Source organism: Primulina tabacum, chromosome 14 (genome assembly GCF_025594145.1).
Source record: "Primulina tabacum isolate GXHZ01 chromosome 14, ASM2559414v2, whole genome shotgun sequence".
NCBI classification, from domain to species: Eukaryota; Viridiplantae; Streptophyta; class Magnoliopsida; order Lamiales; family Gesneriaceae; genus Primulina; species Primulina tabacum.
In genome coordinates this window covers 37,546,189-37,570,967 of record NC_134563.1, presented here as the reverse complement: position 1 = coordinate 37,570,967, position 24,779 = coordinate 37,546,189, and the positions used below count along the sequence as shown (strand labels likewise).

The 24,779-nt window shown below is 35.0% G+C and overlaps 2 protein-coding genes across 3 annotated transcripts; one reads left to right on the top strand and one right to left on the bottom strand.

Annotated features, from left to right (window-relative positions):
* Positions 1 to 639: 639 nt before the first annotated feature.
* Positions 640 to 17,852, bottom strand: LOC142525375 (calcium-transporting ATPase 3, endoplasmic reticulum-type). Its single transcript, XM_075629654.1, has 34 exons — positions 17,666 to 17,852; positions 17,287 to 17,337; positions 17,089 to 17,122; positions 15,806 to 15,823; positions 15,553 to 15,689; positions 14,592 to 14,666; positions 13,999 to 14,044; positions 13,048 to 13,107; positions 12,879 to 12,959; positions 12,426 to 12,511; positions 11,559 to 11,660; positions 11,163 to 11,216; positions 10,940 to 11,041; positions 10,510 to 10,568; positions 9,422 to 9,566; positions 8,354 to 8,461; positions 7,773 to 7,925; positions 7,558 to 7,662; positions 6,973 to 7,169; positions 6,484 to 6,595; positions 6,189 to 6,287; positions 5,917 to 6,062; positions 5,716 to 5,773; positions 5,287 to 5,379; positions 4,692 to 4,742; positions 4,421 to 4,552; positions 4,126 to 4,227; positions 3,801 to 3,855; positions 2,560 to 2,645; positions 2,042 to 2,190; positions 1,696 to 1,801; positions 1,534 to 1,587; positions 1,341 to 1,389; positions 640 to 1,236 (listed from the first exon to the last, which is right to left on the bottom strand). Exons 1-34 carry the CDS (start codon positions 17,696 to 17,698, stop codon positions 1,169 to 1,171), a joined length of 3,006 nt encoding a protein of 1,001 aa, XP_075485769.1. The 5' UTR covers positions 17,699 to 17,852; the 3' UTR covers positions 640 to 1,168.
* Positions 17,853 to 18,630: 778 nt separating this feature from the next.
* LOC142524131 (WD repeat-containing protein PCN-like) lies at positions 18,631 to 24,550 on the top strand. Of its 2 annotated transcripts, none has more exons than XM_075627908.1 (11): positions 18,631 to 18,922; positions 19,006 to 19,149; positions 19,664 to 19,976; positions 20,075 to 20,138; positions 20,302 to 20,415; positions 20,527 to 20,689; positions 21,158 to 21,305; positions 21,425 to 22,023; positions 23,099 to 23,280; positions 23,511 to 23,768; positions 24,048 to 24,550. In XM_075627908.1, exons 1-11 carry the CDS (start codon positions 18,761 to 18,763, stop codon positions 24,349 to 24,351), a joined length of 2,451 nt encoding a protein of 816 aa, XP_075484023.1. In that variant the 5' UTR covers positions 18,631 to 18,760; the 3' UTR covers positions 24,352 to 24,550. The 2 variants fall into 2 exon arrangements, with proteins under 2 accessions (XP_075484023.1, XP_075484024.1); XM_075627909.1 differs by having other exon boundaries at positions 18,632 to 18,922; positions 21,428 to 22,023.
* The last annotated feature ends 229 nt before the right edge of the window (positions 24,551 to 24,779 follow it).

Here is a 24,779-nt window from a genome sequence, read left to right as displayed (position 1 = left end):
TAATTACAAATTAATATCTTTTTCACAAAAGCCTTAAACACACACACACTCTTGTATAATGTAGTATAATAGAAGGTGATAATATTTTTCATGTTCTCCTCACATAAAAAAGACCATCTCTTTTTATAAAAGTGGTCTTTTTTTAATAAATAAATTTATATATGTACATTTTTCTTTCTTTAAATAAAGATCAAATAAAAGAATTATTCCGACGAACTGATTATTTACTTTTCACAACGTTTTATTTGCTTAAGATAAGAATGGCAGTCTAGCTAGCTATCTCATTTTTATAAAATATTAGGAAAAACGATGTGACATAATTCGATTCGGACGGTTATAAAAAAATTTGATCACTAGTTGAAAAGGAATTACAGAGTTGTTAGGATGCAAAATAGCTTAATTAATTTTATTGTTGGGCAACCTGTTGGGTATAACAGCTACTGGCCTCTCTTTGCTCTCACTCATCACACACACGGTGACTCACAGATAAATCTCAATGTAACACCAGGTCAAAGAAATATCGTGTAGCTTACATTTAATTATTCACACTATTGTCTCAAATTCATCAGAGATTCATGCATATTAGATCATTCAACGGCATATAAAGCGTGCTTCACCCGATTCCATATAGACTTGATATTGATTTACCAAGGTCACCATGAACTATATTAACAAGTAACATCTAAACATTGAATTACGTACATGCTGTTTAATTTATAAAGGGATTCTAGGGATATGTCAATGGTCATGCTGGATCAATATCAATAGTCGTATGTCTCCAATGTTTTTACAATTTCACAGTGCTATTAACTTGACGAGTATAAGAAAAATCCTGACCATCCTAAAATTTCTGCTTGGCTAAGCTACTCTCTTCAAAGTTACCATCTACCGTAAACATGGCCTTTTACCAAACTTTTTTACTTGATTCTTATTCCGAGCTTTTAAAGTTACACACGGCGACCCAAAACATTCAGGATTTTGCTCATTTCTTACAACAAAACAAGACTTTTAAAGTGACTGAACCTCCACTGACCTCAACAAATCTTGACCCAAAAGTTGGCCGTGACTCCTCAAGTTAGTCTACGTTTCATCTTTGCAAGCCAAGCAGCTAGCATGAAGCACATTAATATTCCTCGAATGATCATGAAGGCAATAGAATGTTCTTCCATCATTTGTCGCGAACTTCTCTTTTAGGAAGTAAATCCACTCTTCTGAATCTGAAATTAAACCTAATGCCTGTAATGAAATAAAAACTGGCCAATATCAGGTCTGCATGTACTATAAATTTCACAACTACAAACTGCAGGAGATAAAGAAGGGCCGATCAGAACGATCATTACGAGTTGCGTTTCTCGAAACAAACTTCAGTATCTCATCAATTATTATAACCTGCAATGGAGAGATGTACGATGTGAGACGAGGAAACATATTTTATCCACAGCCAAAGATGTTTCACACAATCAATACTTGAAATTTGAAGCAACCCATAAGTTTACAGGAGAATCATTTAACTTCATAGGAACACAAACTTACAGGAAAGGACAGATACAAAACAACGGTCCACTCTGCCCAACTTAGTGGTGTAACCTAGGACAAGAATTTAGCAATGTGAAAAAGACGAATAATGGTTCTCTGCTTAGCAAAGAAAGGGATAAAACAATAATGATTTTCTAAAAGAAAGAAATTGTAACTTACAGAGAAAAGGGCAGAAAGTGGTTGCACGTAAAGGATGAGTACATGAAGCAGCATTGTCAGGACAATTGATCCAAGAAGCCATAAATTACTCCAGGGTGGGATGACCCTACAAGTTGAACACCTAAAGACAGTAATCTATTGTTCACCAAGATAAAAATCAACTATTTCTTAAAATAATTGTTGAATTCTAACAAGAAAAATGTAGTCGATTGCTCATTTGTATGGATTTGCACAATAACCGTGTCCAATCATACAAGTGTAAACAAACAACTGAGAGAAATTGTGAGTTTTGTGATGTTTGAGAGTTTTAAGTTAAAAAAAACAAGAAATACTGTTAGTTACTAACAAGAGCGATTGATTTTCACTGAGGTTGTTCAATGCATTGAACATCTCGACAACCACAAGTACAGTCATCGAAACAGTTGACGGACGCCGATTACTAAACACGGTGCAAGGATAATCAGTTTCCCTTGTTGAGCAACTATCGAAATTTATCTGGGTACACATAAAAAAGTATTAGTTCGTGATTGCTAAAAATTAAGAAACAGCAAAACCATATTGGCATCAAACTGTGACAATTATGGGCAGATCTGTCAACAGAACACACAAATCAACTTCAAAGTATATAGTTACAACAATAAATACTTTCCATGTAGCTGGCCCATGAGTTCTACCGAAGCAGTAACTTGAGTCTCAAGTTAGCAAACTCAACTTGACAAAAACTCAAAAGAAAAACTCATAAAAAATTTGATTTCACTCAGCAACTGAAAAAAGGTTAAAGAAATACATGACCATGAAACACTTTAATACAAAAGGGAGAGAACTATTTTAACTAACATCTGTTCCTGTTCTCCTAAATCTTACCAGTGCAGAATAAGGTAGTTTAGGCCCGTTATCAGAGTAAAGAAACCACCATACAAATCCAGCAATGGTAGCAAGGCCAACATAAACTGCACCATACAAATCTCACAGTTAAATAATTAAATATTAACAAGAATCAACCTACTCTCACCTCAAGCTACTTCTAATGTAAATGTTCTATCCCAATATCTTTTGTAACCATGGATAAATGTTCATGTTAATCCTAATTCCACAAAAAATGCTTGTCACTCAAAGGAATAACAGTAATCCTCCAGTTAGACTTCTCTAACTTTCCATATCTAACTCAAAAGCATTTAATGGTAGGCTGTCAGATATCTTTGACAGTCTGTTAATCCAATCCATAAATAGGAAAAAACTGTATCAGCTTTCAACAATCGAGGATGGATGTTCTTAGAGCTAATAAGTTGTGCTACGGAGCTTAGAAGACAACGGTGATCAATTTGAAGTATCACCAGCTCATACTGTAAACAAAAAAAGAAGCTATTCAGCAAAGCAGTGATATAAATATCACAAGCTGTTAAAAATTTAATTTTCAAACTTAAATTTTTCAAAAATGATATTTATATTTTTTGTTGAAAATAATTGCAAACTAATTTTCTGAACCTGGATCTTCTATATTAGTATAATTTCAAGGGAGATGTAATGCCCGATTCAAGAAATCAACCACAATAGAACTCTCTACCTTTAATAGGATGTACACATTCATCCACCTTTACTCTGTTTCTTGCAAAACCTTATTTTACTACATTGATTCATTGATTCAGTCCAAAGGCACCAGCAAATTACGGTAAAAGGCTGTCTTTCTGAAACTTATCTTCACGTGCATGAAGGATATGTGTTGAAATTTCCGTTCCAAATTTTCCGTTGTGGCGTTTAATTTATTTTTCAAGAGAGCTTGGAAGCTAGAATTTTGCTCTAAATGATTTAAAATGTCCCCATTAAAATTATCACAGGAACTAAAGTCACAAAGTTGCTAATTAACAGTAAAGTTATATATTAAATTTTAGTTTTTTCAGGTACAAACAGAAAATTTTGAATGAAATTAATTGCCTTCACAAAAAGTCAAGTCATTTCACACTTAATCATCTGTATTGCACAAAATAACTTAAGTTGATAAGTTAACTCACAAATGAAATAAAAACCATTATTAATCTTGTAAACTGAACAAGAGAAAAATAGTAAGGCTCGAGGAAAAGCTAAAACCATATGTATAGGTTTCCAACCTCCAATAACCAAATAGCGAAAGAACAGCCATCCCGTGACAACAGCTTCATTGACCTGGATATAAAAGTTTAAAATTACTGAAAGTCTTTATTCATCCATGAAAAAAGCTCATCGATGTTAAAAAATAAGCTAAAAATGCACAGGAGGAACTAACACATCATGTGTCGACCCATTAAACTATTCATCATCAAAGAGAACATAGGATTGATAATTATTATGTAATAAAAACTGTTTCAGTGCCAGGTTATGCCATTTACTAAGACAACGCGACATGCTAATAGTTATACGGTGACAAAACCCTAAGTTAATCCTGTCCCAGAATACCTTGCGAGGTTTAGCCTTCATAACATCCGAGTCTTGTTTATTGAATCCAATAGCAGTGGCAGGTAAACCATCAGTTACCAAATTCACCCAAAGCAACTGGACCTGCAGGCAAAAATAATGGGTTAATAAAAAAATGTAGAGATTCATTTTGACATGGACAAGTAATCTGAAAGAACTTGATGCATGATTGAGAAAAACGAAAAAATAAAATAAAATATCAAAGTAAAAACATGGGGAAACGGAAAACTGTTACAACAAAACATAGGAAGGCTAATGAGCCTAGCTTGTCACTCACTGGGACAAGAGTGTCTGGTATACCAAGTAGTGCAGCTAAAAAAATGCAAACTACTTCACCAATATTTGAAGAGATCATGTATCTGATGAACTGCTTAGTATTGTTGTAAATCGCCCTTCCTTCTGCCACAGCCTGATTAAAATGCAAGAAATGATGACATGATGCAAAATCGTTGCACAAATTTTAATAATAATTCAAGCTTATATGAAGATATCAATTTGTATTAATGAGCGAAACTCATGGAAATCCGATATATGCACAAAAATCTTACTGCAACAATTGTAGCAAAATTGTCATCCGCCAGAACCATGTCTGAAGCACTCTGGACGAGCAACAGATGGAAAAAACCTAACTTAGCAAATGTGCACATACTGAAATTGAAATCTATTGAGACAGGAAATCCTGCCAGTTAGTTGACTGCTATTGTTTAAAATACAATGATGAACATGAAACCAGTTATTGAAGACTTGCACGTCAGGTTGATAACAAAAAGAGAAAAAGACATATACTTAAAAGTGCCAGATTTTATTTTGTCATGGAATAAGAATCAGGATTTCCTTCACCCTAAGCAAATTCTGTAAAGAACAAAAGGAATGAGAGCTGTTTTCACTGTAAACCAAGGAATACCAAGAAATAACCAAGGAAGTTTTAGGTGTTCTTCCTGAGAATCTGGAAAAATTTTAGTATTTGTGGCCAGGTTAAGGTATTGGAAGGGTCTGGCAGGAAGTATGTGAATTGGATGAGGGATGAGATAACTGGAAATATAGGAGCATTTGTCTGAGTGTAAACTGTGTAATCAGACTATATATCATCAACTTTTGCTCCTTGGTTTAAACATTATATCAAACTGGCCCCACAGGAAGTACCTTTGCTACTGCAGTGCCTGATCCCATTGCAATTCCTATGTCTGCTTTCTTTAGTGCAGGTGCATCGTTGACTCCATCTCCAGTCATCGCAACCTTAAACAGTCATAGTCTAGGTCTTATCATATCAATATTGGGATTATATAAATGGAGAACATTTGCCAAGCTGAATAGATGGAGCCACTACATTCATGTATTGTACAAATATATGTACCATATGAAGTATGAAAGATATAGTACGATGACTAATATTTTGTCTGTGAGAGATAACAGTTCAATAAGATAGCACAAGAGGGTAAAAAAATTGCATTGTCAGCGAGTATTGCCAGGGATTCAAAAAATGAAAGAACCCAAGAGAAAATTAGCACATTTTCGAAGTGCAGAGAAGATGATAACTGTCCTATGCAAATGATGAAAGTTCTAATGGTTTACCACTTCATTTTGACGCTGCAATGCTTCAACAAGCATCCTCTTGTGAGATGGTTCAACCCTAGCACATGTTTAAGCACGTGTGAATTCTAATAGACTAAGAAATGAAAAGAAAAGGCCACAGAAACGGTAAACCCTGAAGCATGAGAAACTCAGATGTAGCTTTAAACCTTTAAAGAGAAAAAGAGGACATTAAAAAGATACCTGGTAAAAATTGTCATCCGCTGCAATGCCACTGTCTTTTGCAGGGCTTGAAGCTCCTCAAACTCAGAAGCAGTGTAAGAAAGCCCCGTGAAGTCATCCAAGTGATCAAAAGCACCGATCCTCCGGCATAATGACTCAGCAGTAGTCTAAAAGTATATAATCAATTCAAAGTAACTTCGAATTTCTAACGTAAAACAAAAAATTTCAGAATTGAGAAAAACAAAAGAATAAAACTAAAATAATATCTGCAGACAATTATTTTATGATTATACCTTGTTATCCCCAGTAACAACTATCACACGAATTCCAGCGGTCATGCAAGAAAGAATAGCATTTCTTACTTCATCCCTCGGTGGATCAAGCATACCAACCTTCATCATTGGTAAAAACGTAAAAGACGCCCAAACAGGAATCCAGGGAAAGCCAAATTAAACATTCAAGGCAAAATGGATCAACAAGGTCAAACCGTTACATACGGATTGAATTTGATGAAGCATCTGGTGTATATTTACTATAAAATCAACGAACACCAATATAAATGTGCTGCATATAGAAGCGAAAGCATACCAACCCAATAAATGTAAGGTCTTTTTCATCATTGAAGGACAAAACCTGTTGCCCCGGTGGCATCCTTTTCAAGGCCAGTGCCAAGCATCGTAAAGTTTCTTTTCCTGCAAAACTGATTACAGGATGTGTTTCGCTTTAAGACTCAAAATTTGCAAATTTCTTACAAGTGCCGAATGCAAAATCAAGCAATGAACAAACAAATGTCAGAAGCCCAACTTTTCTGCGAACAAATTTAACCCAATAGTTGCAGGTGCCCGTTATTATCGATTAAAAATGGTTCAAGTGCTCTTCTGCAATCAATGCCAGCTACATATCACTGTAAGTTAAGGTAAGCTTTACATTGCAAATTTGTCGGTCTTCCTACATGTACTTAAGTGAATAACATTGCAACCTATTTTTTACACGATATATTAACATGGAAATGTACCTATAAACTGGATTTTCAAACAGGGACACATACACAAATATGCAATGCAAATTAGAATCAACCTGTTGAATTTCGACTCTATCTCAGCTCTAATGTTTGATGTTAGAGGAACAGTTGAACCATCATCATTGCATAAAATGCTTGTGCATCTAGAAAGAATACTCTCTGGGGCACCTTTTGAGAACATGATTTCTATCTGTTTCCGGTTACAGAGCACACTCATCATTTTTCGATCACGAGAGAACTCCAACAGAGATACCTAGAAGCATTATAACATCGAGATAGAGATTATAAAATTGAATTCCCCACATGACAGACAAGAAGTTCAGACTATGATTGACCAAAAATATAAGAGTATATGATGTTACCTTTATTTACCCTACACACAAGAAAAGTTCTTCACATGATTATTCAAGGGTTTTCCGGTGACCATAAATAAGTGATTGTCCGAACTTTGGTGGTTACAAATTAATTATCAACTTGATTTCATACCAATACTAAAAAGTTCATATACATAAAATAGAGAAATGCATGATCAAAAATCCTAACATGCTGATAAGATAGTGACAATATTCCATACTCCACTATTGTGACGTCAAAAATAGTTTAATGCATACCAAAAACAATAGCATGCAATTCAAGCCAACCTTTTTGAACTGGCTCTCCCAATAACGATTACAGTAAGATGCACGTTCATGCTTGCTCAGCATATTAAGAGCCGAAGGCATTGAATCAAAACCAGGAAGGCCAATCTGTAAGATGTGTTAAGAGGAGTTTGCTTTATGGAAGAGAAATATGATGAGATAAAAAAAGAGGATTAATTAAAATATACTAGAATCAGTTGCAGTATAATCGAACCAACCTTTTCCGTCAGAACCCTGAGAGCTACTTCAGTTGACTCACCAATCTTTTCATAACTTCGCTTCTCTGGGTTATATTGAATCACAGATTCATTGCATAGCGCTGAGCACATTGCTATATGAAGAAGACAATGAAATTGTGCTGGGATCTCAAGCTGCATTATATTCCAAACAAAACATTTACTAACAACTAAGAAAACAAAGCAATCATCAGGTACTTGCAAAATTGACACATAAGGTATAAAAGAGAGAAAAACAGAGCCAATAGGACAATACATGAAACTCTAAATATCTGGAAAACCCAAAAAAAAAAAGAGCAAACACGGTTTAACAAAATCTTCTTTCTGATGGAATCATAATCATATCCAAGCTAATGTACATTTAGATGATAATAAATAGTAGAAAGCATTATGCCAAGTGAGCCGATTTTTAAAATTTGGTACTTAGACATTAGAGACAACATGGTAAACATAATAATTATGAATTAATTATGGAAGAATACGTGATTCAGGATGAAGTATAAATTACACAGTGAAAGATAAGTATAAATGGAAAACATCAACTATGTAACGAAAATAGCTACCTGCACCCCGGTGTTGTCAAAGAGAAAACCTTCTGGTGCATATGTGGTACCACTTACGTGGTACTCAACAGTACCAAGACCACGATCCACTGAATGAAGCACACATATCTGGCCATTCATAAAGTATATTTATTCACCTCTCAGAAGTCTAAATGAGGAGAGTATCGTGCACCTAAGCAGTGGTTTAAAATATAATGCATCGGAAAAAAAGGAGGCATAATAAAAAATCAAAATTTTAAAACAAGTTAACTTAATAATACATAACTACAATAATGATGACATATCTTGTAGTAAGGCAAGGATAGTCTAATACTATAACTACAATAATGGTGACAAATTAACTGAATCATATTAAAGCAAGGATCCTAAAGGAAAAATATAACATGGGATGCAACTGTAAATAATGAAATTATGAAGCAGAAATATAAAGAACTCATATGTAGGAGAAAAACAGGTCTTGTTTAGAATGTACTGTTTAGAATGTACCATAGGCCGGCTTCCTCGCCCCTCAGGTTATGATTCGTTGGTAGATTCTATTCATTCTGAAGTCAACTCGTAGCTTTGTTTCTAGGGTCTGAGAGCACATTTCTTCGGTGGTTATCTATTTTTGTCTACCCTCAAATGTGTGCTTAAGTGGTACAAGAAGTTCTCCAGATTTTCTTGTATCATTAAGGCTCAAGGCTCAGGTTCTTATTATCTAACAATGTCCATATTTGGGTAGCTAGAAACTAAAGCTTTTTGACAATGAAGCCCCACAATTGACCTTCCAGTACATAAGATAAAACTCATGATTTCAATAAATGTTTCTATATCTCTGTAGACGCCCTTGTGGGATGATGCTTTTTAAATTATCAATTAATTCAATTACCAATCAAAGAAGAAGAAAAAGGAAAGGAAAGAATTAATGATACTAACAATGAAAGTGACCGTGCCAATGCAATAGTTCTCGATCATGGATAAAAATATTTAGGAAAGGGAAAGGATGTGATTTGTGATTTAAATGAAAAACCAAACAATATAAAATAATGTAATTATAAAGAATAAATTCTGGAAAGGATAAACGAACACCTTTGAGACAGACATCATATTGGTAGTCAGAGTACCCGTCTTGTCACTGCAAATCACTGTAGTGCAACCCAATGTCTCTACTGACGGTAATGACCTTACAATAGCATTTAAACGAGCCATTCGCTTGGTTCCAAGAGCCAGACACCTGAAAACATTACAAGGAAAAGTACAAGCTGTAAGTTTTGTGAGAATGACGAGCTGCATCTAAATAAAAGATCATTTGTCACGCAAAACACAATGAGCAACTCTGACGAACTAAACGATTGAAAATCAGAGACTGAATGACAGTGAATCAGGTAACCACAATAGTTTAACAGCCTGAATCCTAATTAGACTGCCAAAAACTATTTCCTTTTATTAAGCATTCAAGTTATGTGCGTGTATTTTGCAGCAGTCTTGAGGTACAGGCAAAAAAAAATCTTTCCACGTGCAAAGGGCAAAATGAGCACAGAAAAAAAAAACCACAGGTGATTGAAATTTATCAGATGGGATAATGTGACATCATGAACAAAGCATGCAAAACTCGGCAAGAAATACAAAACTTCTAAGTGGTTACTCAAACGTTAGAGGGAAAATGAGTACAGTATATTTGGTACTATTGATGCAGAAAAACAAAACCACAGGAGATTGAAACCACTCACATTAACAATGCGGATAATGCGACATCATGAACAAGGCAAGTAAAACTCAGTAAGAAATACAAAACTTCCAAGTGGTTGCTCAGATGATATAGGGGAAAAACTTGGTAATTGAGATAAGACTTCTAACTGGTCTCCAAATGAAACATATATCATTTGAACATAGAGGAAATGAAACTTGGACCGGATGCACAAAACCGATGTTAAAGGAGAAAACCTGAAACTGCAAAGAGTTAAGCCAAATTTTCGTACCTATTCACTACCAAAAAAAATAAGGTTCTTCTGATGTTAATACTCTATGTGAACAACATACACAAATTTCTTAATTCTGCAACATACAAACATCTAATTTCAAATCATTTTTTCTTGAAGAGGTACCAAGAGAGCGTTCAAAATGTAACATCCACATCACATAAATAGCATAATCAAATACGAAGGTTAAGCACCTACGTTGTAACAACAGCAGGAAGCCCTTCAGGAATTGCTGCAACAGCAAGAGCAACTGCAATCTAGAAAGCGCAAAACAAAATTAGCTTTATCACCCATAACATTAAGATATGTCATTATAAACAACAATATGGAGGTTGATATAAAGTCGATATATTACATCAAGAGAGAAAAAATAATAAAAATTGAAGGAAATAGAAGCAAAATCTATTGAATATTTTATATAAATGAATTTAAGAGTTTAAGGGGAAACATCGCTGCACTGAAATGTTTTGGCATGCAACCTCACGTTATGAACCAAAAATAGTTAGTGGCGCATATTTAGTCACACCCGTGTTAAAAACTTTATCCACTTGAAAGCATAGTGGGTATTAATATCTTATGCCCCTACAACTTATCATAGAAAAATTTCACATAAAACCCAGCCTCATACCTTGAAGTAGTGTATTCCACCTTGCAAGAAGCCACCATGAATAGGATCCCGAAAATGGCCTATGTTCACAATCCAAACTAATACACAAATGCCTGCAATAACCTAGAGAAAGCAAGCAATATTAAAAGAAATTAGATAACTAGTAGCATATTCAAATGGATAATGATACATGGATCAAATACAAAAGTACACATAAACCGAGAAGGTTGTAATTTACAATCACCTTAGCCAAAAAGGAACCGAATTCATCCAACTTCTTCTTAAGAGGTGTTGCATCCTGCATTATACAATGGTCAACTGCAACGATCTGAATCTAGCAGCTACTCTGATGAGGATATATATTTGATAGCAGCAATACCAACAAATATCAAAAGGAGGGAACAACATATAAAGGCCTAAGATCAAGTCATCAAGTTCTCTCTACTGTAGAGCCAAAACTAACAAGTGACATGTATTTATCCAAGGGATGATATTTTGCATATTGAGAACGCTATAGAAACAGCCATGAGTTATTGGAGCAATCCTCCACCATCCATCATTTTCTTTACTGGCAATACAAAGGAACTCGATTACCAACCAAAAAGCTACACATATTTGAGAAAATAATATAGAAACTCACGTCTTCTGTGATCAGCATAGAGTCACGTATGCTTCCCATTGCAGTATTAGACCCAACTCCTATGACAACAGCTCTAGCTCTTCCAGCAACTACAACTGTTCCCTAGATAATAAATGCAGGCAAATGTTGAACGTTATGGGCTCATAAATAGCTATCAAGGAAGTTCTTGAAGTAAGGAACAACAATGAATAAAGATACTCCAAGTTGCATTCACCAGCACTAGGCCTTGGGCCATCTAATATGGTAACTCAACAGGTATTTTGGTAGATCCATTTATAATATTCCAGTTTGATAGGTTGGAGTTCAACTATGGCGCTATCAGCATTTTCCATGTTCAGTTTAACAATTTTTCCACTGCAGGAAGTCGATAAATATCTGGTTATAAAATCCAAATCACCTTCTTTTATAGGACAATTATTTACTTACGTCCCAAACCATGTGCTTATAGCCTTATACTATCATGAAATGTGGATTTATGGAGCAGGAGGGGTGATTAAAGAAAACTTGAGTCTCAATTAACAAGTCTCCACATCGTGAAAGATCGGTGATCAGTTTCTTTTCTTTTCGTTTTTCAGTAATAGCAGCAGCATTAACTGGGAAACAAAACTTTTCAAAGTGATCATCAAACATCATCAAAACAGGGTTGCCTTCTATTCCCGAATATAGAATGAAATGAAAAATCAAACAATTAGGCCACTATGGCACTAAAACATGATGAAATGTTCCTAACATGAATGCTTCATCAATGCACAACACTGTCAGCTCACAATCTTCATAATATTGCATGCACTTGACTTCATGTGCTTTGCAGCATAGCCATGACGGCACATATCAAATGCATACCAGGAGAAGCATTCAAAATTTTACCGAAAATAAAATGTTTGTCTTGTCTTGGTATACTGCATTAGTCACATTGGTGGCATCCAGTTCTTTTTCCACAGAAAAGCTCTCACCTGTAGTAGGTCAATGAATAATATCTATTATACCTTTGACAAACACCAAGGGACTAACGTTGAAAGAATGACAAAACCACCGGAAAATATGATTAGATAGTTATTAAATAGCAAGATCATTATGCCACAAAAAATAAATATTTTTAAAACTATACAAATATGACGGTGCGCTTAATAAGCTAGAGATGGAAACTCAAATTTCTAACACGGTATAGTTGTAACTTTCTAACACGGTATAGTTGTAACTAAATTCTTAACACATTTCTCAGCCTTACTCAAAAATATTGCAATAATGAGGGGGGACGAGATTTAAATTTTACTGCAGCTGGTCTCAGGGGAGGAGGTCAATATTTTATACAGAACCCACCTGTAAGAATCGCTTGATCAACTCGTAATTGATCACTCAGCATCTCTGTCATCCTCATGTCTGCTGGAATCTTGCATCCCACTAATAGAAACAAACCACTGAAATTAATTCACTGAAAAATTTGCACTCTAGGAACTTACAAATGCTAAACAAGCAATGACTAACATACCGCTGACCTCTACAATATCCCCAGGGACAAGATCTGTGGCAGGTAATATTGAGAAGCAACCTATCACAATTGTTGAAAATGTAAAACGTCATTACAAATAATGAGCAGTCATATACCACATATATGCAAATGATTTAGCATCAAGTAACGAGAAGAAGAGGATTACAAAGTCAAGATGACAATAATCACATCTCGTGGAAACTACGAGCTCCAAAGGGCCCGAGCTCTCGTTCTCAATACATGAGATATCAACAGCTGAGCAGCACGTGTTTTTAATTTGTGAAAGCATTTATCAAAATGCTAATTGGAAATTAGTGAGAATGCTACTCAACACACCCAAATGTAATCCATACACACCCACACCCAAGCTGGCCAAGCAACTCATACTTGCACAAGGAAAAGTGAAGTAAGGAGCAAGTTTGATCAAATTTGAGCCCTTTAGTTATTGTGGGATGGATATAGGTTTTTCTTGCTGAACTACGTAGTCATGTGTTGTGTTGAGTTATATATTTAATATGTTTTTACTACTTTAAAATTCAACATTTATTACAATAACCATCTAAAATGTGGCAAGGTCTCTTAAACACAGCATATGGTAAGTCTATCAAAAACATGCCAGAAAACAGAATCAGATCACACGTGGGCATCAAGTTCTTCACCCCTCAGCACAGATAGAACAAGAGACATACAATAGCTATACATTAGATAAGCTTCGGTTATAAGATAAAAAATCTATCTCATTCCAACAAAGGACACGAATAATGGATTGACCCATAAACTAGCTAAATTACATAATATCGTCACCAATCTAGGTAAAAATATGACCAATTCATCGCTCTAAAAAATCAATATACTTTGTGACAAAACTATATCAGGCACTAAATATCTAAAATCAATCTATGCCATCACTGAAAATGAGACATCTCCATAACCTCACAAATTTTTTTTTACCATTTCGTAGAACAGTTGCAACATCGGCTTGGTATGCACGCAGTTCCTGCAATCCAAACGGATACGCAATTATATTTAATTTGCTGTGACATCGAAGAAAACACAGAAAGTCATAATTTCGATGATTATAAAAAAGGGAAAAAATAAAATCAAGAGCAAGTGTCTGGATTGAGAAATATTGCTAGTAAAATGTGATCTTGATGGAGAAAATGGTACTGAGAGGAATTCAGAATCAGTGCCCAAAATTAAAACTCTTCTGTTTTTCTAAGTGAAAAAGTCTTTTGTTTTGATCTTTTGATGGAATTACAAAATTGACACTTAGTTGTAGCATGTTACTAAAATTCTTAGTTGATCTATATGAGATTTATATCCAAGGAACACGGACCAACTCTTTGACAAAATAAATTAAGAAGCATTTGACAATTTAAGGATAATGTTAATTTTCATTCCTTGTACTAATCTTGTGAGGAATATGATTTGGTGCAAGTTGCAATGACAACAAGTAGACCAGTACATAGAAGGGAATCATAATTGGATAGGAAGAGCATAAGAAAATTTTAACACATCTCAGACATCCAGAATGCCAAACTGACCTCGAGGGCTTTCTCCGCATTTGTTTCTGTGATTACTCCAACAGCCGCATTTGCAGCCAGTATCATTAGAATAACCTATAAAATTTAATATCCAATTTTTTTAAAAGACACAAAAACATCAGTTACGGTCAACCTTTATTTCCGGGTTACTCTGACAACAACATCTGTAGCCAGTAACACGAGGATAACATATAAAATAAACAGGTTTGAATTTTTTTTAAAGAATCGAAAAATCAGATACACAATGTGGGTTGATTAATAACAAGGTAAACAAACTCCAAAGCTCAATATTGTTCTTCCAGAGAAAGTTTATTTTTACATTATAAGTATTAGAATCACGGGGACACTAATGGTCAGTAAAGCAGTATCAAGGCATAAGGCAAGACACACACCTTAATGAAGTATGGTGCACAGAGAGACATTGCACTACATTCTAAATATTTGAAATAAAATTTCATCACCATGCCTAAATTTTTTTTAAAGATGATAGAACAAATATTCATTAAAAATGAATTAATATCATATTCAATCTCACTTTAAAATCACCATCAATACATTTAATGCGGATTTATAAGTTGCATTTAGTTTTTAACAACCAAGGCTCATGCATCATGACAAAAACATGTGCTACATTGAAGTCCTGTGCGTCTGTGTGCAATTGAGCATAGTTGCAACATAGCTCCTACCCAGCCCATCTCTATCACATAAGCAATATCAGAGCAACATGTAATTGCTCAAGTGTGGTTGCATGATTGAGCTAATTGGCACACGGTGAAACACGATATTATCCCGGTCTCTTAGTCAACTATCACGACCGATCCTAGATAATGAGAATGAGCTTCTAAAGATCTGAAACTTGTGAATTGATTAGGACATTGTAGGTCATGGAATCAGCCAAAATGCACATATAACTGTGGCCCTGTAAAATCTATTAAAAAAATGTAAAAAGCTGTTATCTTACCGAAGGCTCCAAAAAGGCAGATAAGCCTGTCTCTCCATTAGCCAATGCCAAAAGGAAAGAGACAAAAGCAGCTGCAATTAATATCTTTACAAGCAAATCATCAAATTGTTTAAGCACTAATTTCCAAAAAGGAGTGCCTGCAATACAAATGAAGAGGTTAGAAATCACTCCATTTCATGCAATAGCAGAACGAGTCTTATGCATATCAAGAAGTGATTCCAAAAGATATCGAGAAAGATTCAGGTCTACTTACTTGGTTCTTCAGGCAGCACTGGAGCAAGCATAGCGCACATGCATCCAAAGAGTCACAAGACACGTTAGATATGATAAAACAGACAATAGCATATCACAACTAAGTTTTCCTCAGAAATATCTGAAAGTTAGTCAGATGAAGTAGAAGGACTAAAACACAGGAAACAAATAATCATCCAGGAATCAAGTTAAGTCAGAGAATCACCTACATGATTTTATTTGATAAGCTCAGGTAACAAAACTACTTGCATTTCACAATGCAGATACTGTTGCCAATCTGACATACTCTAAGTTGACAATGAATCTCTTTGACAGCAACAATATTTTTGTTTTTATTTGTTGTTTCTGTTAGTTGCAAAAATGATTTTTTTTTTTTTGAAACAAATAAACAGGCATCTATTAAAGAAGATGTTTTTGACTAGAAATAGAAATAGATACCTGTGTGGGAGAAACATTCAAAAACAGGCTTTTATTAATAAGTGACTACATACATTACCAGTAGTTTATTTTCTTATGTATATTATCTTCTACACAAATTTTTAAAAAAAGTTGTTGTACATTTGATTTAACAAATAAAATGGTAAACTTTAAATCAATAAATATCAAAGCATAAGTAAATATACTAATAATATCAATAATATAAATATAATGTACATAAACATGAATTTACCATATGTAAAAAGTAAATTCATTAATTGTATTCACATAAAAGCTATGAAAGAAAGAAGTAATGTGAAAGAAATGAAATGGGTTAAAAAAGTTAAAAAAATATGTAAAAAGGTGTTTTAGTTATAAAAACACTTAAAACAGTATATGAAAACATGGCAAATATAGAAACAGGGGGATTGCTAACTATTTCTCTAGTGATAGGTGCTCCCAAATAAAACTCTTATGTCTTATTTCTCGAACGGTCAAATTCAAATTGTTTTATGGGGTAAAAAAAAGGACGGACAGATATTTAGTTCCGAAAGAAAAAAAATACTTAGAATTACAAAGATGAATATAATTTTTTAAGAAATAATTCTTAGATTTTCCTTTACAAATTTACAGAGAAAAATTTAAGAACCACTTTTTGTAGAGGTTGCAAACACTCCAAAAATTCACACCCGAAAACCTTTTGTGCTGCCACCCACAAAACAATTAAAAAAAATCAAAGATGTTGGTATCGGTTCTCTCGAACACCACATAGTAAAACTCAATCACAAACTACTCTGAGCATAGATGTTCAAGTCCTACGTTTCTGAATTGATGAATTATGACTGTTTATAATAATACAGCACCAACCATTTTTTCCATACAATCTTCCATGCTCTGCCACCTGAAACATCCAAAGATAACCAATTTCAAGAGCAAAACTCCAAATAATAAAAATTACAAGTATCTTCAATCGAATGCTTTTTCACATCGATGGATATTAAGAAAAACAAATTAGTACATGGTAAATTTAAAACGATCGAGCGATGGTTAACGTCTAGAAATTACCTGGAAATCTGTCAATCCCCGGCTTGAATCCACCGCAAAGAATTCCAAAACCTATCCAAATGGTCACGATATCATAAAATGGATTAAAATCTCAAGTTGACAGCTACGTCTAATTGTCGCCTCTTAAAACAATAACTCAAAAGATTATCAATTTCCCATGATCACCGAAATGAGAGAAATAGGAAGGGGAAAAAAGGAAGACTAGTTCCAATAACCACTAAATTAATCCAACCGTTTCCCATTCCTTGATCGAATCTTGAAACAAAAAGCAAACAATAAACATCAAAATCTTAAATTTGGTCAATTCAAAGCATCACCTTGGCTTTCCATGATTAATTAACTGGATCTGAATGAACACAGAGTAAACAAAATAACTAACCTCTGGGACAGATCTAGCATATGCATTTTCCATTCGCAAATTGACGAAGGAAAGATAGACAACTAAAGGAATGCTTTGCTTCTGTCTATCAAGAATGAAGAGAGGAAGCGATCCACCTCAAAATTATAACTAAGCTACCGTTGGTTTATTATTGAGTTTCGTAAATGCAGTTAATTAGGGTTTACGAACCATTATCAAGGATAAAAAAACAGGTTGTAGCATGAGTCCGATGGATGAATTATATTATAAATTTTTAAATGGTCAGAATAATTGGTAACATTGGTTTTATCAATATAGTAATGCAAATATTTACGATGTTAATTATTATTAGCCATTAATCCATTTCATAATTTATTGTAAGAGAATATTTTTGGATATAATAAAATATATAAAGATAATTTGGTATTTGAATTTTCTTTAAATAAGATCTTAAAATATAAGTTATGATAATCAAACTTATTTGTAACAATTTTTTAAATTTTAACAATTTATTTTGGAAGCTCATATGTTTATTCAAAAGAAATTATCACATATTTTCGGAAAACGTACAACTCGTGAACACCTTAAATGATATATTCATTAAGAAAAAAAATGATACATACAGATTTATCTAAGAAAAAAATAAGTTATTAGTTTTTATGAAAATATTATTTAGATAAGTAATATTTTTGATATAATTGAATTATAACTATAATATCTAATCTATTTTAAAAATTCGAAAAAATTATATCATATCTATAAATCACATATATTATTTTATTTAAATAATAATTAAAACTATAATAAAATTTTATGAATAAGTCAATAGCTATTTTTTCACATAAAAACGTTGCAAGGGCATTATATACGACAATTTCGATGGCCCAAACCCATCGGCCCATTATAGATGAGTGGACTCCTCTGTCGAGATCCGAAGAGACGATCGGATCAAACCCGATCTATTATTTACCTAAAGCCCTAAAAACCTAGAAAATATGTTTTCCTCTCCACTGTCGCCACCTTTTCCCTCTCTGTGATGCTTCTTTTTCACACGCCTCAAATAGCTGGGAATCAATCAAATTCACCAAGAATACAGCTCAAAAGCCCAACACAGAGATGCTTAAAGTCCATCGAAGCAGTTCGGTGGAGTGGAATCCATCCCCTGTCGTTGCCCTAGCCACCAGCGCAGACGGCTCTCAGGTCGCCGCCGCTCGCGCCGACAGCTCTCTTGAGATTTGGCTGGTCTCCCCAGGCTCCGTTGGTTGGCACTGTCAGCTTGTACGCCACACCACTCTATTTTGATGAATTAAAGATTTTTAATTTATTGGAAAATTGGTGAAAATGAATGTTTTTCTGTGTAGACCATTCACGGGGACCCCAATACGAGAGTTTCATCTCTGGTGTGGTGTCATTCCGGGCCGACAGGTGCATCTCTGGGTCGACTGTTCTCGTCCAGCATCGATGGCTCTATTTCTGAATGGGATTTGTTTGATTTAAGACAAAAGGTGAACCTTTACACATAAATATAAATTAAATTATATGCTTTAAATACAGTTATCTGTTTACATCATTTCAACCTACGTGTACTGCATCAAACTAAATGGAAGGAATGGAGAATTTCCAACAATCCATGATCTGAAAATCAACTGTGAATGGCAATTATCTCAGCAGTTTGAGTTCGAGAGAATTGTTTTAATAAACTTGTTTTTGTCTTAGCCTTTTTAAGCTGTGAATCCATTGGTTGAATGCATTTGCATGTAAATAGTGCCAATCGGACAATACTCTCCCTCAAGAAAGCGGATGTAAATTAATGTCAATGCAGTTTTGTTTTTGGTCTCTGCGTACTGTAGATTTGATGAGGGAGGTTGATGCAAATACATTTTAAGTTATTTTTGGAACTTGAGAAATTATTTTAACACCATCCCAACATTTTTATGATTTTTTTGTTATCAATATCCTGTGTTTTGAAGCTATGAATATGCTATTGACCGTGTATGTTTCATGCTGTGTTGGCTATAGAGGGTTCTGGATTCGATAGGGATTTCAATATGGCAAATTGCTGCTGAACCATGCTATGATTTGCTCTTCAACGCGAAGCAGGAAATTAATTCTCATGAAAATGGTCACACCAGTTCAATTAATAGCTGTCTTGAAGAGGAGAGTAGCGAAAGTGAAGATGACAATGACGACAAGGATGCTATTGAGCATCATGAGGATATTGATGCTAAGAGTACCCATCTAGCAGCTGCTTGTGATGATGGCTGCGTGCGAGTTTATGGTGTTTCAGATGCAGAGAAACTTACTTACAACAGGACGTTGCCAAGGGTCGGTGGTGAGATGTCTTCCTTATTTTGTTTATTATCTATTTTTCAATCCTTTTTTTTTTGTGCAAAAACCTGATAGTCTAACTTTATTTCACATCTCTCGCAGGACGCACATTAAGTGTGGCATGGAGTCCTGATGCCAGCAGGATTTATTCAGGGAGTAGTGACGGGTATGTGGTACTGTTTACATTGTATCATGTTCATAAACATTGAATAACATTGATTGCTCTATTCTTTTTTGAGCACATATGGGTATTCACATAAATATGGAAATTAAAATTCCTTTAATGCATTAAAGTTCGTATCGTTTCTCAGATTTCCTTTTTTAATTAGATTCATAAGGTGTTGGGACGCTAAGCTAGCTCATGAGATCTACAGAATAACTGTTTCAATTGGAGGTTCCGGGAGTGGAAGTGATCTTTGCATATGGTATTTGCTTGCATTGAGGTATATGTCTATTCAATCGCGTAACATGTATCATTCTGCCTATGCGTGCTGATTATGTATTTGAATTGTCTTTCTATGAGCTATTTTTGCCAATAATATTGTTGGTTTTAGATGTGAAACAATCGTCAGTGCGGATAGTTCTGGTAGTGTGCAATTCTGGGACAGTCAATTTGGGACGCTTCTGCAGGCACATACTTATCATAAGGGTGATGTAAACGCCTTAGCAGCAACTCCTAACCATAACAGAGTGTTCTCCACTGGTGCTGATGGTCAGGTACATTCTGATCTGATTTTTTGGCCTGGTTATTTGTTCCAACATGCCTCGGTGAGCTTTCCACTGTGTCATTCTGTCATTGTTGAAGTGTTGTTTGACACCAGGTCATGGCTCTTTTCATAAAATTAAAAATTAATTTATATGGTTGATCTGGTTAGTATGATCGATTGTGGTTAGCTAAGCTTTGAATTAAGTTTATTGCTATCACTTTGTTTGCCTGGGTTTCTTATGATTGGTGATCACCACATTTTCTCTTGGCTCTGATGGTTTAGGTGTTTACAAGATCTTTTGTTCATCAGAAATTGTCGTATAATGTTGATAAGATTAAAAACATTGCTTCTGAATTACTTATTATCTTAGCTATTCTGACCGTGATTTTGATTCACCACCTTATAATGCTCATTTTGTATCTATTTTTTGTGATATGCTTTACCCAAGCTAGAATGTGTAACCTGCTGTTTTTTGTAGGTGATACTTTATAAACTTTCCAATGGTGCTGTTGGGTCTTGTGACGGGAAGTCCAGCGCTGTCAAAAAATGGACATATATTCGGGGTGTAAGGGCTCATACACATGATGTCAAGGCATTGACTGTAGCAGTACCTATTAACCATGATGGTAGGTTTGTGCTTTGAGTGATTTTGATCGTTTAAACCCTTTTTTTTTATTTGAACGTGCATTTCTTGTTCCTCATTTTTTTTTGAGTCTATTGAATCAAATGGATCTCTTTTCATCAGCAGATCTACCTCCTGAGGAAAAGGTTAAAAGGTCACGTGGCAAGGAAAAGTCACATTTCAGTTACCATGAGTGGGCTCATTTGGGTGTGCCCATGCTTATCTCAGCTGGCGATGACACTAAACTATTCGCATACTCTGCTATGATGTTTGACAAGTTTTCTCCTCATGATATATGCCCTGCACCACAGAGAATGCCCATGAAGCTAGTGATGAAAACTGTTTTCAATCAAACACCATTGCTTTTGATCCAGGCTGCTCACTGGTTAGACATTTATTGTGTGCGTCTAGAAAATTGTTCTGTCTCCGACATCAGCCCTGGGCCGTCTGGTGGGCTTGCAACCACAGATTTAGTGGCGCGAGTTAAATGCAAAGCTTCTCGAAAGATCACATGCAGTACAATTTCTTCATCAGGCACGTCATTTGCCTACTCCGACCATGTGAAACCTAATTTATTTGAATTGAAAAGAAGTAAATCTGGCAGGAGTGTGTGGACAGTAAATAAAAGGCAGCTTCCTGTGGAAATACCATTTGCCCACTGCATGATATTTAGTTCTGATTCTTCACGTTTGTTATTAGCTGGGCAAGATAGAAGGATATACGTAAGTGTCGCCTCTGTCTTTTTGGTTATCATGATTCTTTTACTTTTTGCTTGCTGTGATATTCTCGTGTTGTCTTCTTTCCTTTTGTGCGTCAGGCCCATGAGGATATTGTTCTGCATGGATGTTTGATATATTATTTAACTTATTTCACCAAGCCGATGAGAAAATTAAGTTTATCACTTGATACCACAATTGGAGGCATTTTTACTACGTTCTTGATTTGAGGTACTAGTCTTCCACGTGCTAGATAACACATGGTAGCTCGGATGCTAGTGTGGTGTGACCTCGAGTATATAGTGACACTACATATGAAATAATGAGTGAAATTCCTTGATTGCAATGCATGCTGTGTGAGTGATGCTCATTGGATATGTCTTCAGAAAAGTTGAAATGCCATGGCCATCAGGAATAAATGTTCTACTTGAATGTAAACTTCGAAAAACAAAGTGATTCCTTTGAATGGAGTTCCCTGTTTTGACCTATTGGATGTCATCTGAAGTTTGGTCTTGAGATTGAAAAGATTCGGAAGAAGGTTGATAGAAGAGGGAACGGATCCGGGTGTGGGAGGACTCAGTAGCCAACTGTTATGATCTCAGTGTACTCGTGTGCTGGTCTTTTTCAAAATTTAGTGCTAATCGGCCTTGTGCCTTTGTGTAATGTTGATGTTAATCATTAGGAAGATGTTAGCTGTGTTCCATTTTTTGTCATTCTTAAACAATAAATTTGATTTTATTATTTACTTGTTATTTGTTAAATGCATATTTTGGCATGATTGTTTATCCTTTCTTGTGTGATTTCCAGCTATATTTTGAACCATAGGTGGATATAATTGAGATTTTTTTCTTTTTTCTTTTATTTTTTTTAATGTTTTTAAGCTGAGATAATAACACTGTTTTGTCAGGTCAAATTTGATGACGTGTTCTTTTGTCTAACCAAATGTCTTTGGGTGTCTGTTGGGTGTTGGCAATTGATGTAGATTTAGGCCCCTAGGTTTTTGCAGCCGTTTGTTTTTATATTTTATTTTTGCTTCAAATATTTTTTTTATACATCCTTCTAATCTTTTTATCTCTTAAAGGTTGTAAATGTGGGGAGTGCGGAGGTTGTTCATGTCTTTACTCCTTGTTCCAAAGATGATGTTGAGGAATTGCCACCTTGTGAACCTCCCATTACAAAAATGTTCACGAGTATTGATTGCCAGTGGCTAGCTGCCATTAACTGCTTTGGAGATTTATATATTTTCAATCTTGAAACATTGAGGTACATGGGAGCCCTTTTCTTCTGTCTGTTTGTTTAAATATGACTTGGCTTAAGTTGTCTCAAGTTGCATCTATTTTGGTACTCTTGTTGAGATTTGTTTAATGGATTTGTCCTGTTTTTGCAATTATAACTGCATGGACGGATATTTTAATAAAGTTTGGTGCCATACAACTGATCCAATCAGTGACGACGTAGCAAATCTTTGATGACTAGTTTATTTTTAACAACAGGCAACACTGGTTCTTATCAAGATTGGATGGGGCCTCTGTTACAGCTGGTGGTTTTACGCCTCAAAATAGTAATATTCTTATCATTTCCACCTCATCAAATCAAGTTTATGCATTGGATGTGGAGGCCAAACAGTTGGGCGAATGGTCCATTCAGCATACATTTTCTCTGCCCAGAAGATATCAGGAATTTCCTGGAGAAGTGATTGGTCTTTCCTTCCCACCATCCTCTAGTTCTTCTGTTATTGTCTACAGTCCCAGGTGATTCGCATTCCTTGAACATTATGAGGACAGTGCTGTTTTTATATTCAGAACTGATTCATTATGGTGCTGTAGTATATAAGGTCTGCACTTAATGAAACTGTTGTATCTGTTAAGACATTAATAACCATATAACCTCCCATTATACTTGATGAAACTGTTGTATCTGGAGTAAATTTAAGACATTAATAATCATATAACCTCCCATTATACTTCTATCTAGCTATTTCTATATGTAGCCAATATTCCAATAGCAAAACTGATCTTTTGATGCACCAGGGCAATGTGCTTGATTGATTTTGGGTTGCCTGTTGATAGAGACGATGATGTTGAGTTTGCAAATGATCAAGGATTAGCAAGAAAGCTACACAGCAAAGGGGTTCTAAAGCATAAGCGGAAAGTTCACGAATTAGAAACTAAACATGGTGGTAGAAAAAATTTTGAAATTTGTCCTTTCAGGGATCCTGTTTTATTTGTCGAACATCTTTCAAAAAATTCTCTCTTGGTCATAGACAAACCATGGATACAAGTCGTTAAGACTTTTGATACTCAACCTGTTCACAGACATATTTTTGGGACATGATACATTCAATCCAGGTTGGCTTTTCACACAAGGAGGTCACAAATGCTCCTTATCATTTTGCTCTCTTTTTCTTCTTCGTACTGTTTTTTATTGGTGGGGTTGGGAGAAGGCTGTGTACCATGATGTGCAATGTATCTTGATAGTTCTATTAACAACAGAAAGTTTAATATGTTCATCGATTCACTATGGTTTGCATTCTTACCATATTCTATCTTTATTTTATTCTTATGGTAGATTTTTTTTCCAATCACCCTCATTCGCATTTACCTGTTGCATGTATTGGCACTACCTAATGTTGTCTGTGCAGAAGTTTGCTGGTTAGAAATTCCCCTCTTCATATTTGATTATCAGACTCCCACCAATAGTTTGTATTCGTTGTTGATCATATTCGTAACTTTAAATCAGGAAATCTTTATTATGACAGTGAC

What these genes read in the sequence shown, in the direction of transcription:
- LOC142525375 (XM_075629654.1), bottom strand. Translation starts at nt 17,698, where the DNA reads ATGGAAAATGCATATGCTAGATCTGTCCCAGAG. An exon ending in ATAGAGTCGAAATTCAACAG is followed by an intron (nt 6,596 to 6,972) that starts GTTGATTCTAAT and finishes TCCTGTAATCAG; the next exon opens with TTTTGCAGGAAAAGAAACTT. An exon ending in TCGCTATTTGGTTATTGGAG is followed by an intron (nt 2,646 to 3,800) that starts GTTGGAAACCTA and finishes TGTATGGTGCAG; the next exon opens with TTTATGTTGGCCTTGCTACC.
- LOC142524131 (XM_075627908.1), top strand. Translation starts at nt 18,761, where the DNA reads ATGCTTAAAGTCCATCGAAGCAGTTCGGTGGAGTGGAATCCATCCCCT. An exon ending in GACGTTGCCAAGGGTCGGTG is followed by an intron (nt 19,977 to 20,074) that starts GTGAGATGTCTT and finishes CATCTCTCGCAG; the next exon opens with GACGCACATTAAGTGTGGCA. An exon ending in AGTACCTATTAACCATGATG is followed by an intron (nt 21,306 to 21,424) that starts GTAGGTTTGTGC and finishes TCTTTTCATCAG; the next exon opens with CAGATCTACCTCCTGAGGAA.